Consider the following 13,071-nt stretch of genomic DNA (forward strand, 5'->3'; position numbering starts at 1 on the left):
ATAATTGTTAAATAAAATTCTGTATAAAATGTGGAAATGTTTACATGATAAATTTCTCAGAAGGACTGATCTGCAAGACTATCATTTAATCTATCACTAAATCTGGGTTGAGAAGGCCTTGTTGATCCCCATGGTTCAATAACTGCTTTAACTGTGACCAAAACACCCCAGAATAGAATTGCTGAGCACAAAACAGCATAAGGTGGGGCATTACAAACTAAGGCAACAATATAGAGCATAGCAATCATTGCTAGATTTCTGTATCGTGCAAGTGGCCGTAGGCTGAGACGAGGAGGCAATGCTGATCCCACTCTTGGAGAGAAGCTTCCTGGTGATCTCTTGTCATACCGATACACAGTCATAGGAGCAGATAAAATTTGGCGAGCTACCCGACCCCATACATCCTCTCTATGGTAAAGGCGTGCCATTTCACTGCAGTACTGTAACGCAAGAAAAAACTTTAATTATACCAGGGAGGCAGACGGTACAGAGGAATTCAACAAAATAAAATTATCAAAATTCACAAATTTTTACCATTTCATTTAGTTTGGATGCCACCTGATAGAGTAGTCTAACCAAGAATTCACTTTCATCACTACGAATTGGGATGAGATCTGGGTCCCCTTCATATTGTAAATTCATACTGCGTTGCCGCCACTGTTGTGGAGTTGACGTGAGAGCTTCACCAGCCAAGGGTGTCATGTTCATCTGTACAAAATTAGTAATAGTAATATGTTTCTTTCCACAACCAATTAAAGTGAGAAAAGATTAAAAAAAAAAACAACCCTTACTTGAGATTGTTGACCTCGATAAGTAATTGTGCGACTTGTTGTAGGAGTTCCATAGTCAGTTACATCACCATTTGATTGAATATCTGGATTACTAATTGACATATTGTTGGAATTCATGATTTCGGTATTGTTGATCTAAATGTGTTGAAACAGGTAAGGTATTCTATTAACCCATCAGAACACCAAATACAATATTGCATATTGCAAAAAATGTCGACATACATACCTTAAAAATATCCGAGAACTGAGATATGGCTGTATTGAGGAAAGTTAATACTTTCAGTCGCTCTTCAGGAGAGTACTCATCATTGGAGGAATGGTCTGAGAGAAGTAACATGTCTTTGATGACTGAGAGAAAAGATCGAGAATGTGAACGCAAGGTAGCTTCTTCTTCCAGTGCTCTCTGTGTGCTTATTGCTGCAGCATGAGCTTGCTGAACAATTATCATCAGACCAACAACCTGCAAATGATAACTATTAGAAAAAGTTCCAGGTTAACCTGATTATGTTACTAATAAGTAACATATTGGTCTGTTACCTGTGACCTAACTGCAGATCCAAACATGGGTTTGTATTGGAAACCTGGTGATTCTAAATCTTGAATTTGCTGTCTTACAATGGCACTCCATTTTGTGGCTTGATGTGCCGCAAGTCCTCCGAGAGGATGGTCTGAGGACATGGCTGAACGCTTCTGGGGGCTGACGGAGCCCAATAAATCATCCAAACAGCTTTCCACTTCTTGAATGAGCTCAGCCAAATTGGGTTGTGAAAAAACCTGTTAATAATGTTAACAACATTTAAAAAATTCTATGGCAGCAATGGGGAACCACATAATGGGGAACTTTAGAATAATCTGTTTAGACTTGCTTGCCTTTGAGACCCTAAATAGCATGTTTGCATTTTTTGGAGTAGATAGATCAAGCCTTGCAAAGCGGGGAATCATCTCTTGAAATATCACTGTATAACTAAGAAGGTTTTCTGCTATGAAGGATATCCAACGGCGGTCAACTTCTTTCCTCTCTTGTCCTGCATTTCTACCATTCCTTAAGTCAGGGTCACCTAGGTCCATCCCTGAGCTCCTACCAGCAGGTAAACTGAACACATTAAAAAGATAGTTAAGACTTCCGAAGGACAAGACTTTATGAGAGCGACAAAATATTTGAAATTTTGACTGACTTGCTCTGATAGCGGTGATCTGTGTATCTCCATGGTTGTATATAGCTTAACCAAGTTTCCAAGATGAAACGAAATGAACTATCCAAAGGCCAATGGTGAATGGTTCGACGAAGAAAACCATATATTTTTGCCTGACTAGATGGTCCAATAATCCTGATGTAAGAAAACAATTCTTATTATTGAAAACGCCAATCTTAAATCAATTAATTTTAAATAAAGAAAGAAGATTAAAATTTACCTTCTTAACTCATCCATAGCACTTTGGTCACCAGTTACACTATTTGAAAAGTAGTGCAGATGTTTTATAAGATTCCGGACGACTCGAATATGTTCACCTGTTGGCAGCAGCTCCTAGAAAGACCAAACAGTTAAAGGAAGGAGAACATTTGCATGATGTTAATGTGAATAAATCACAAAGTTGATAATTTGAGTCAATTAAGGAGTAGACCTCTAACATAGTAGGATTAGCTTCCAGGTTCAGGGTTTTGTTACAGAAAGTTTAATATCCAACATTTAAGTTAAAAAGGACATTAAATTATCACAGGTACAAAGAGTGGTTGAGGATCTACCAAGAGCTCTTAGTGCCTTGAGGCACACTAGATATTAGGTTACACAACCAAATGTTAATACATAGCACATTTTTTCCACAGTTTATTAAAAGCAACAGATGAAGAGACATTCTCATAAGGGATTATGGTATGAAATACTGATAAGGGGATAGATGAAAATCAGAATGTAAAAAAAAGTAATTGCACCTGTAAAAGTTGCACATTTGTCAGAATTAATTGAATGAAATAAATGGTTCCTTCAAAGACAGACAACTTAAAACACACGTCAAATATAAAATGTACTGAAGCAAGCACAAGGTGGCAAAGCTAAAGCTTCAAGAGTGGATCTGCAGGCACATGCTACTAAAAGGAGGGACACAGTTAATTAACATAACTGTAACTAAATATTACATGAAATTGCAAAAGGTAACTTCATTTTCTTTCTTAGATTACAAAAACTGCTGCAAGCTATTTACACAAACATTATAACTATATTTGTAAAACAAAGAGAGCATGTTTTTAGCCACACCAAGCCAAGATATAACGAAGGTGCAAATCTACAACTTACAGGATACTTCAGAGGCAACTTAAAAATTCGAAGTTGCTCCATTTGAAAATAATGATGAGATATGTTGTGATCTACAGGATATTGCTGGAAGATAACACATGCCATGAACACTGCACACATCATAAAACTAGACATTGGATGAGATGCAGGGATGGTCATTATCATCTCTTTGCAAAAAGTCCATGAGGGCAGAAGCTTAGGAAGAGTATAAATCATAAAACTGTGTCCATGCAACTTTGACAAAACCTCTAATACTGCATTTCTCAAACAATACAACTTTTTGTAAGACAAAAGGAAATATTTATCCACCAGTTCCTGGTTTTAGTAAAATTGTAAAACAAAAACCAGTGCCTTTAAAAACCCAACATCTTTTCCTAAACACCAAAACTAGTACAGGAGTTCTATTCTACTCAAAAATGTAATACAATAGTGAAAAGATTAAGTTATTTTTTTGGATCACTCACCCTTTGAGGAGAACCACTTGCACCAAAGACAGGGCCAATTTCGCCCTCTCCATGGCTTAACCAAAAATCAACAAATACTTGGGCTACAGTTTCACTGCGCCAAATTTCTGTTCTTGTGCTTGTAACTGCAGTGGCAGGTGAAGAATGGAGTGACCCTGAGCTGCTGCCTTGTTGAATCACAGACTGTCTAAGTAAATGAGGAGTGTGGGCAGATCTGAAACATACAGTACATAGCCATGAGAATCACATGAACAAAAATCAATTTTATAAATGGAATGACAAAACAGAATCCCTACCTTGATGTTGAATGTAAATTTGGGATACGCTGCAGAGTTCCATAAGGACCAAAAGATGCACTATAGCTTTGCATGACTCCAAAATTGAATGGTACAGCAGGTAGAACAGTGGAACGATCACAAGGCAGCAGTTCACTCAAATATGCCTCAGTCAAATTTAAATACAATGAATCAGAATAGAGCCAAGCATTCATGTGAACTCTCTGTAGCTCTGGGTTGACAAGATGATAGGCAAAGTGAAAAATGTAGAGTTCAAAAGAATCTGATACCAAATTAAGGATGATAAAAAGAAAAATTGATAAAAGATAATGAAAGTAAATGTACCAATGTCAACAAAAGGATACTTAGAGCTAGACTTGTGGGTGTTTTTGTTTGAGGGTCAAGCTGCAATTTATCCAAATAAAATGGAGGAACCATTCCTCTTAAGATTAAATGCTTGATCCGAGCCTGCAACATTAAAATACAAATACAGCAAGTAATTTAAAGTACAATGCAAACTGATATTCAACAAATCGAAAATTAGTGATAGAAAAAATATATATACCGGTAACCATTGGAGAGGAAACTCATATTTCAAATGGCAGTCTTGAAGAAGTTTGTAAAGAAGTCTAAAAAGTGGCCCTTGAGGGTGCAAGAACTGGTAGAGTACATTGTAATCAGTGAACTCATTGGACTGCATAACAGTCCGTATCCTCAGCCCCCAACCTCCGGAAGAAGTGGTGTTTGCATTTGAGAGACTTTGACTGGACACTCCAAAAAGGTCAGCCAACAAAAGAGGGAGTGCATTTTGGAGCTCTTTTGTGCCCAGTTCATCTATTATCCTTGTGATCTCCTCACATCTATACTGGAGCGGATTTTGTAAAGCCAATTGTAGGCGGGACTGCAACAAAATCATGAGGAATAATAACACACAGACCGAAAAGAAGTCATAGGATCAGACAAACACTTGTACTGCGAAAGAGAACTAGATATTGTTAAGGTGAGGGAGTTGACAGATAATTGACAAGTAGACAAGTTTATTACCGGGAGGGGAAGGAACCGCCGGCTAGACAACCAGCGGTACAGCAGGGACCTGAACCACTGCGAGGGAGTGCGGGAAAAGGAAGGATATGGAAAGAATAGTACACATCGTGCAAATGAAGATTGCAATGAAAAACAAGAAGGGCAATGCATTTGAGCCAGACCTCAAATGGTGACCCAGGTTAGGTTAGGGTGGTCTAAAATACGGTAAAACACTAATAACAGGTTCACTTCGGAATGTAATTTTCAGATTTTGATACAAACGTACATTAGATAAAAACTGACATAAAAAAGCAACGCCAAAACGACAGAAATTAAAATATTACTCACAGCAGCAGTAGAGCCGTAGGACGACGCCATGATAATAACAAATAAACAAGGCTAGCCAAAGTGTTGCCGAAAACGAACGTCGTTTCGCCACGATAGAAGCATGAGAAAAGGCTACAAAGGATTCCAAAAATTAAATATTTTTGATTGAATTGACTCTTAAATTGAAATTGAGGCGTTACTTTACAATTAGTCTGGTCTATCTCTCGACTCGTTTTTAGTGCGTTCTGTTGGCCTGACGAGTTTGTGCCAACCAGAACCAGCTGATAGACCGGATAGAGCGAAGAGTGGGCGCGCCCGCGCACTCCCAGAGAACACGGTTTTGTTAAAACGACATCCAGATGTCAGTGTCAGGATTTGGTGGATTTGGTCATTTGGTAGCCAGCTTTGATGTCATTTGATGTCAGAGTGACATCAAATCTTGACTCTGACATAATTTGATCGCGTGGCGGCGCGTGGCGTCAGGGCGCGCGGTGCTCGGAGCAGGCGTCCTGCCCCTCACTGTAACATATTCTTACCTGCAAATTCTCCTTGCTACATGAAGTAAATTTACAATTTAAAATTGTAAATTTAAAAAATTATTTTGACACTTCATACACCGACTTGTTAGTCGTCGACGAGCCAATAACGGCGTGTCGTTAATTGTAGGATGCCGTCGTTGAAGTTGAATAAAGTCAAGTTCGGAACGTTAAAGTCGATTAAAAGATCCTAGGTTACTAAACAATTTCGTATAGTAACGAGGATGTTTTTCAGAGTGCTAGGCTGGTCCCAGCCCGGCCTGGCTCCCAGCCAGCGGCTCGCGGGCCCCGGCCCCGGCCCATGGGCCCGGCCCAGCTCTGGGGCCGGCCGACAGAGGGAAGTGCATGACGGGCGCTGCCGGCCCAGGCACTACCACCGGCGTTGGGGTCTCGGATGTTCATCACCCACCCATCGTGATCTTACCCGGTGTTGTGCTGCAATTTTACACTTTGGCTCCTGCTCGGAGCGAGTGCAGGTGAAAAAGACTTCGGGCCAGCGCAGGTACCGGGTGATTCAGAGCACCCGCCGCTGTCGGTGGGTTTGCCTACTCTGTCCGCCCGTAAGGCGCCATAGCCCCTAGGGAGGGTATGCAATCCCGCAACACCGTGGCGCGTGCTTCCTTTGCCCTTGGGTTGACCACGAGGGTAAGTTTCGCTGCATAAAGTGTCCCCATCAATCGCCCGAAAAACTGTAAAGGTGTCGACTGGAAGCCGACGACTCCTCGTGCATTGACGTTGAAGAGCTATCTGCATGTATAGCCCACCGACCTCTCCCTCTATTTTGCTTATACTGTACCGCACGCAGGGGTGCTGGCGGGCTTGCCTACCGCCTTATGGCCCCGTGCGAGTGTGCAACCCGCCCGCTCGCCCGCATGCTGTACACCGAGCAAAAAATAAAGGAAGGGGCCTGTGGACCCGGTGGGGTGTTGAAGGATTCAGTATTGTCTGGTTTCGGGATGCTGATAGATAAAAGAAAATCACAGAAAACAAAACTGCCTTCAAGTGTAATGGTTACGCGCGGGCGTTTGTCGGAATCACTGCCCCCCCCCCTCCTCCCTTTTCCAACCAGCTGTCAGCACGACGGCCTGGGTGTGAAAATTTATGGCTGCGGAGACGAACCTTGCAATAACAGTGGACGGGGGGCGGGCGTGCCACGCCACTCCGCGGAGCAGCGCTCTCGGAGTGGCGATGGTGGCGATGCTTCATCATCTGATGGGCTGGGCCCTGCCGCCCTCCGTGACGTCCAGGCGGGAGGGCCGCCCCCGGCCGCCCCCCGCCGGCCGAGCAGCGCCAGCGCTGGGCCCACTGTCGGCTCAACTTGTGCTTCAAGTTGATCAGCCCCCCCCCCCCCCCCTCACGTCATCCCCATGACAGAGACTGAGAGAGGGACCCGGTGCTGCTGGGCGGTCCATTCTTTTGTTGTGATCGCCCACGTCCACTCTGGAGGAAACTGTATTGCTTGGTGCGTGTATCGTTTTCGTATGAGAAAAAGTTTCCCTTGCACCCGTCTTCTTGGGGCTACATAGACGGTACACCGGCCACCAGTAACCCCCCCCCCCCCAGGATATTACTAGCGTAGTGGGTCTGCAAGGGTAGAGCATACAGGGTGGACCGGTCCACGGCCGTTAAAAAAAAAAGAGAAAAAAACGACTTTTCACGGCCCTCTCCAGATAACACAACAAGTCATTGCGGTCAAAACTCGGTGACGGCGCAGGCGCACATCGCCCCCTCTCTGTCGTCTCAAGAGAGCCGCCTGAAAGGTAGGCAATTTACGCCACAAAACCCCTGTATGTGGGCAACCGACAGAGCATCCCCCCCTGTCAGCCGGACCTTGATCCGCCCCTGCGACGGCGACCCCGTGCGTGGTGACTACCTTCCTACGGTATGTACTCATCATTGGACATGGTGCCGCCCCCCCCACCCCTACCTTCACGCTGATATAGTAATTTAACTCGGAAAAGAACCACCCTCTATCATGTTCTCAGTAGGTCTAAATAATCTGAACTCCACTCCAGATAGGCTCCTGAAACTTGGCAGCACCCCTTCGACATCGACGAAGCTCCGAAATGAAGAGTAAGAGTAGTAGTACTAGTAGTGGTCGAGTAATGGCTTTCAGGCTGCCGCCTATGGTGCCCGGGGGAGGAGAGTAAGAGTAGTTGTCTGTTCAGTTCGCAGATCTGACTGCGAATAAGGCTGTGCTAATCGTGTTCGCGTTCGTGTTGTTAGTCACCCGCCCGCTGCCCCCGCTGCCCAGTCAGCTGTTTCGGATTCGGATGTTGAGGCACCCCTGAATAAAGAGACAGGAATTATACTGAGACCAGCCTAAGGTCGCGACTGGGTTAGCACAGGCGGTATAGGATTTTGCGGGCGAGAGGGGGTGAGGAAAATCGCGATCTTAGGCTGGTCTGCCTATAACTGTTTGTCTGTGAAACAAGTAAAAACTTACACGCCAGCCTGGCGTCGGCAGTACACGGGAGGAAAAAAAAAAAAAGTAAAAACTTACCGAGGTAAGTGGTTTGACCGGTGTACGCGTTCATACCCGAAAAGAATGAATCGCGTAAATAGGCTTGAACGACCGGCGCGACGGGCCGGCTCTTTCGTGATACCGTTTTTGAAGATTTATCAGACATAAGCAATCGACTCAGAGACAGCATCTAAGATAAATTTTTTAAACATTCGCAGTGACTGAAGATTACGTAAACAATAAGCAGGTGTTGGAATATCATGGTCAATATTCTTCAAAAGTTGTGTTTGAACGCGGGACACTAGCGCATTTGCAGGTTAGGTTTAGGTGCCTTGGGTATCTGAGGTCTGAAGCACAGCACTCTCTACCTAATGAAATGTAAACTCGCAACGACGTCGAAACGACGTCGAAGTCGACAATTCGTCGCTTTAGGTGACAAAATCCCATCGAATCGACGTCGATTTCGGGTCGATCGATGAAATCGACCAAATTTCGACGATGCATTTCTAGCTGGGTACTTTACTTCCGTTCAGCGCCCGTCCGCAACCGCGAATTCATACCTCTAATTCTACTTCGGAACCGATAGTCACAAGGTCGTAGGTGTGTAAAAATATACGGTTTGCCTACTAGCAATTGATATGGTTGGCAGAATTTTATTATTACTATTGTAACAATAAAAACTGTTGAAAAGATCGATCGTGACGGATGGCCAGGCCTGGAAGATACTGCCGTGCGATTCAGGAGATCGTTCAAGCGGCGATCTCCTATACCTGCTCTATGAGTGCAACAAGGGCGGAGCTATACGGGAGGTATAGGCTCCGGAATCGCACGGCCGGTGTGGTTTTGATCCCACCATGACCAGGCACTGCCGCGAGTCGTCGCCGGTACGTGCCTCACAATGCGACCTCTGCGACGCACTCCATGTCTGGGACGAGGCGCAGCTGCTCTTTGCTTTGCGAATGATGACTGCTACTATGCCTCTCCCATGCCCAACGCCGAGGTGGGTGCGACAAGAGCAGCACGACGCAGCTGCTACGAAAAGCCATGGCTCGCCCCTTCCCTCCCCCTCTCCCGCCATCAAGTGTCGCACGCACGCACGGCCCTCTTTTGGGGAACATTGCACTCTTTATGATGATTGCGACATATTTTAGGGGGATTGTTGATTGCGAGTATTCGTGTCAGAGTATTCCTCTCCTCCGCCCCCCGCCCTTCGTGAAGTATTTACTTGGACCAACTTCTTCAACTTTTCTGATGTGTGTGTCTTGCGCTGTGGGATTGATATAAATTCAAATAACTCGCGTTGTTCTCCTGTAATGTGTGGATTGTTTTGGAAATGCAGCAGCACATCATTACGGTGCTCTCCGTTCCGTGTTACTTACATCACCATGTACAGCCTTTGCGTGTCCTCCGGAATGGGCCAAGGGTCCCGCGGGCCGGCGGGGCCGGGGTCGGCGGGGCCGGGGTCGGCGGGGCGGCCCTGGCTAGAGCCCTAGCTAGAACCCTGGCTAGAGCCCTGGCTGGTCGTGAGCCCGCCGGGATCGCTGCCCTCCCCCTCCCGCTCAACCCCTCTCCACCTCTCCCCCAACTCTCCCCGCGGGCTAAACGGCAACACGAGTATTAACAGTCGCATTCGTTTAAATTAAGAGCAAGAGAGAAGGGGCGAGTGACGGAGATGGGTGTATGTATAAGCAGAGGGAGAGCGAGAGGGAAGAGCGCGCGTCCGTGTAAAAGGGAAAGGAAAGGGCGCGTGATACGCTCAGCTCAGGATAACCAAGGGAAAACAGATGAGGATGTGAGAACGAGAAAATAGTGAAAAGTGTAAATATTCATTAGAGCTAATTTGGCTTGCAGGGAGCGCGGGGGGAGTGAGTAACGGGTTCTTTTTAGCAGTGTATAGTGGAGGAGAAAGCACAGTCCTCCCCCTCCCTCAGCGGAGATAGTGTCGTGTAAGGGGAGCACAGAGGGGGTTGGAGGGGGTGGGGGGCTGTTGAGCGGCAAAGCCAGAGCTGTTGTGCCTACCCTACTCTACGCCGCTCGGTACACACTGCACTCGCCGTGACCACTCTGCAGCCCACCTAGTTTATTCTGCCCACCCACCCCCTCCCCCCGGTCGTGGCGTCCGACCCCATCGTTCTATGCGGTTGGGGCGCCCGCGGCCGGCGTCCACCCCCGTCCGTCATCACCTGCTGACCCTCACGGGCCACTCTTAGCGCCGACCACTCGGAGTGTTGTTCCGGTCGGTGATCGCCGTTCAATAGGGTGTTTCGCTGGAGGAGGCACACCACAAAGAAGAACGCAGTAAAAGTACGTCTTGGTTTTCAAGCACTTTTGGAAAAACCAAGACGTCCCCATTTACATTAAAAAACAACCGTGCTTGTTTTCAATGCAAAACAATTAAGAAATTTATTGTTCCTGGCTAACTTTTAATTTTGTTACTGGGAAATAATGTTGGTGTACAACATCACGAGTCAGTGAAAAACTTAACAACTACTCTACTGTTAATTTAACTTTCTTTTTTTTTTACAGTGTGGACGCCTGGTGGTCAACGATGTCAGCCAATGAGCATGTAGCAGACAGCTAACTGATTTGGTGGCTGTGGTGCTGTCTCTTCTTCAGGTAGGGCCTACTTCCCGCGGAATACCATACTACTAGCGCCTGGCTCGCGGCGTTTCCGCCACGAACGGCCAAACGCGCTGGTGAGGTGCGAGCGCATTTCACTTTAGGATTGTCGAGAAAGTACGTTCTCTTTTCTCATATTCATTCGGTAAATGACAGGAGCTTGGCACCTGCAGGGAGTTCAACGCTAATGGGGAAAGCTAATTTGAAAATAGTATGCATTTCCGCGGTAAAGCGGCGAAGAAAAGATTTGGAAAGCTGAAGAAATATGCCGTGTTTAAAGCGTTTGTGTGGTAAGGCAGATACACTCGAGAATACGCGTACGAGCGCGCGTAAAAAATTGAACAAGAAAAACAGGGTTTTACGCCGCCACTTGTTTATCGATTAGATGGCGATAGACGTTACTATCGGGCCAGATAAAAGGCTATATTACACGGCAATTTTTTTCAGCTTTCTGAATCTGTTCTTAGTTTTTACCAGAGATGGATACTTTCTTCAAATAAACCTCCCCCGACTTGGGTATCGCGCCTCGTCCGGGACTCTGCGTAGTTCGTTTCCATCCCCTAGCGCCTGCGAGACTCCGGGTAGGCAACCCCGCACTACACGCGTGCACGCCAGGCGAGATATTGCCTACCTACCAGGCGCTATGAGAGGTTAGATACATTGGCTGAAGTGTCGTAACGGCGAATAATTGTCGCACTTTTTGGATGATTCCTTCAGGTGCGGATTAAGGGGGGCGATTCTCCCCCCCCCCCTGTGGTCTCTAGAGAGCCGCCTGCAAGGTAGGCAATTTGCGCCACAAAATCCCTGAATGTAGGCAACTGGCATTGCATGCCCCCACCTCCCCCCTGCTAGCCGGACCTTAATCCGCGCCTGGATCCCTCAGAGGACGAGGCTCTTAAAGTGTACGGCAGCAGCGCACTTCGGTGGCTCCATGTTGGGCATGCATACCTATGCTGTGCGGGGAAAGCATCACTTCGGCGGCCGTCCTCGTATAAGATATGGCCGAGAAGTACCCTCTCTCCCGGTTGTGTGCTCACCCTTTCCACCCTCCCCACTCAGGTCGCCAGGGTCGCCACCCCTCCACCCCCTTCTTCTGCTGTGCTGTTCGCCACGGTGGCCACCCTGAGCTCCTCGCCGCGCTAGGCGCACACAGTTAGGTTTGAGCGGGCGCGTTGGCAGCGCTGCTAGAAGGTGGTGGTGGCGGAGGGGGTGGTGGTGGTGGTGGTGGCGGCGGCGGCAGCGGAGGGCGACGACGACGTCGAGGACCACGCCGGTGGTGACGCGGTGGCGGTGCGGCGGTGCGGGTCCACCGAGGGCGCACTCTCGCCGGCCACGCTGCCCCCGCCAGCCCCCACCAGCCTAGCTGGCTGCTCAATTTAGCCCTAATCTAAAACCGAAACGTGGTCGGCCGGCCGCCTGGCTCGCTGGCCTCCCCTGCCGCCTGCTGCCGCCGCCGCCCGCGAGGAGGCCTGGCTCTGGCCGTGGCGGGGCGCGGCGAGAGCGCGCCGGGGCAGGCCCAGTACCGTGCGTGACCTGGCCGTGCCCGGGCGTGCGTGGACCTGCTGCACTCGGGACGTGCGCGTGCGCGTGCTGACTCTGTCCGGTTGACTCTCTCTGCTCCCCCGTTGACGACGCGGGCACGGATCACTGCGGTATTGCTGCCGCTTGTGGAAGTTTGTCCTGAAGTTGCCGCTGAAAGCGCGTGCGCGTGCTGACTCGCGGGCACGCGGGGCTGAGGTTGCTGCCGCTCGTGGAAGTTTGCCCTGAAGTTGCCCCTGAAAGCGCGTGCGTGCGAGCTGTGCCCAGGAGGGTTGTACAGCGGCTGCCTGGTGGCGGCCATGTCGACGGCGTCCTGCTGCTGCTGCTGACCCCCTCCCTTCATCCCCCTCACTCTCCTCTGGGTCCAGGACGACGCCGACCCTGGATGCGCCGTTCTTGTCGCTCCTGCTGATAGTGTTGCCAGCGGGGCCTTGGTGTTAGTGATAGTGGAGTTGTTGCAAGCAGTGCAAGCAGTGCAATAAGTGCAACGAGTGCAAAGCAGTGCATAGCAGTGCAATCTACGCAAGCTGTGCAAGTGTTGTGGCGCAGTGTTGGTCGCGCCGCCAGTGCTCGGATGTGGATACAGCAAGAGAGCCGTCGCTACCGGATGGGATTTTAACGCCGGCCTCCTCTCGTCGCCGCTCATCCACCATGGGCTTCACGATGGCTTTGCTGAGGTGAGTCTGCGAGTGTGTGGCGGAGGTAGAGGAGAGAGCGAGCGAGTGAGACCGATAGAGTGAGT

The 13,071-nt window shown here is 48.1% G+C and overlaps 1 protein-coding gene and 1 long non-coding RNA gene across 4 annotated transcripts in view; one reads left to right on the top strand and one right to left on the bottom strand.

Moving 5' to 3' along the window:
• LOC113216091 (sphingomyelin phosphodiesterase 4) lies at positions 1 to 5,388 on the bottom strand. Of its 3 annotated transcripts, none has more exons than XM_026435811.2 (14): positions 5,193 to 5,388; positions 4,387 to 4,722; positions 4,187 to 4,289; positions 3,843 to 4,104; positions 3,547 to 3,760; positions 3,083 to 3,166; positions 2,205 to 2,317; positions 1,967 to 2,119; positions 1,662 to 1,884; positions 1,329 to 1,565; positions 1,018 to 1,251; positions 792 to 926; positions 535 to 708; positions 1 to 440 (listed from the first exon to the last, which is right to left on the bottom strand). In XM_026435811.2, exons 1-14 carry the CDS (start codon positions 5,220 to 5,222, stop codon positions 57 to 59), a joined length of 2,682 nt encoding a protein of 893 aa, XP_026291596.1. In that variant the 5' UTR covers positions 5,223 to 5,388; the 3' UTR covers positions 1 to 56. The 3 variants fall into 3 exon arrangements, with proteins under 3 accessions (XP_026291596.1, XP_026291593.1, XP_026291595.1); XM_026435808.2 differs by lacking the exon at positions 5,193 to 5,388 and adding an exon at positions 4,866 to 5,064; XM_026435810.2 differs by lacking the exons at positions 3,083 to 3,166; positions 5,193 to 5,388 and adding an exon at positions 4,866 to 5,053.
• Positions 5,389 to 8,191: 2,803 nt separating this feature from the next.
• LOC127748961 (uncharacterized) overlaps positions 8,192 to 13,071 on the top strand; it is a 72,315-nt gene continuing 67,435 nt past the window's right edge. Inside the window, exons 1-2 of the long non-coding RNA XR_008010879.1 lie at positions 8,192 to 8,214; positions 10,698 to 10,787. This is a non-coding gene — a long non-coding RNA (uncharacterized LOC127748961). The remainder of the gene's footprint in view (positions 8,215 to 10,697; positions 10,788 to 13,071) is intronic.

The sequence above is a fragment of the Frankliniella occidentalis genome, unplaced genomic scaffold (genome assembly GCF_000697945.3).
Source record: "Frankliniella occidentalis isolate FOCC.00 unplaced genomic scaffold, Focc_3.1 Scaffold23, whole genome shotgun sequence".
Lineage (NCBI taxonomy): Eukaryota > Metazoa > Arthropoda > Insecta > Thysanoptera > Thripidae > Frankliniella > Frankliniella occidentalis.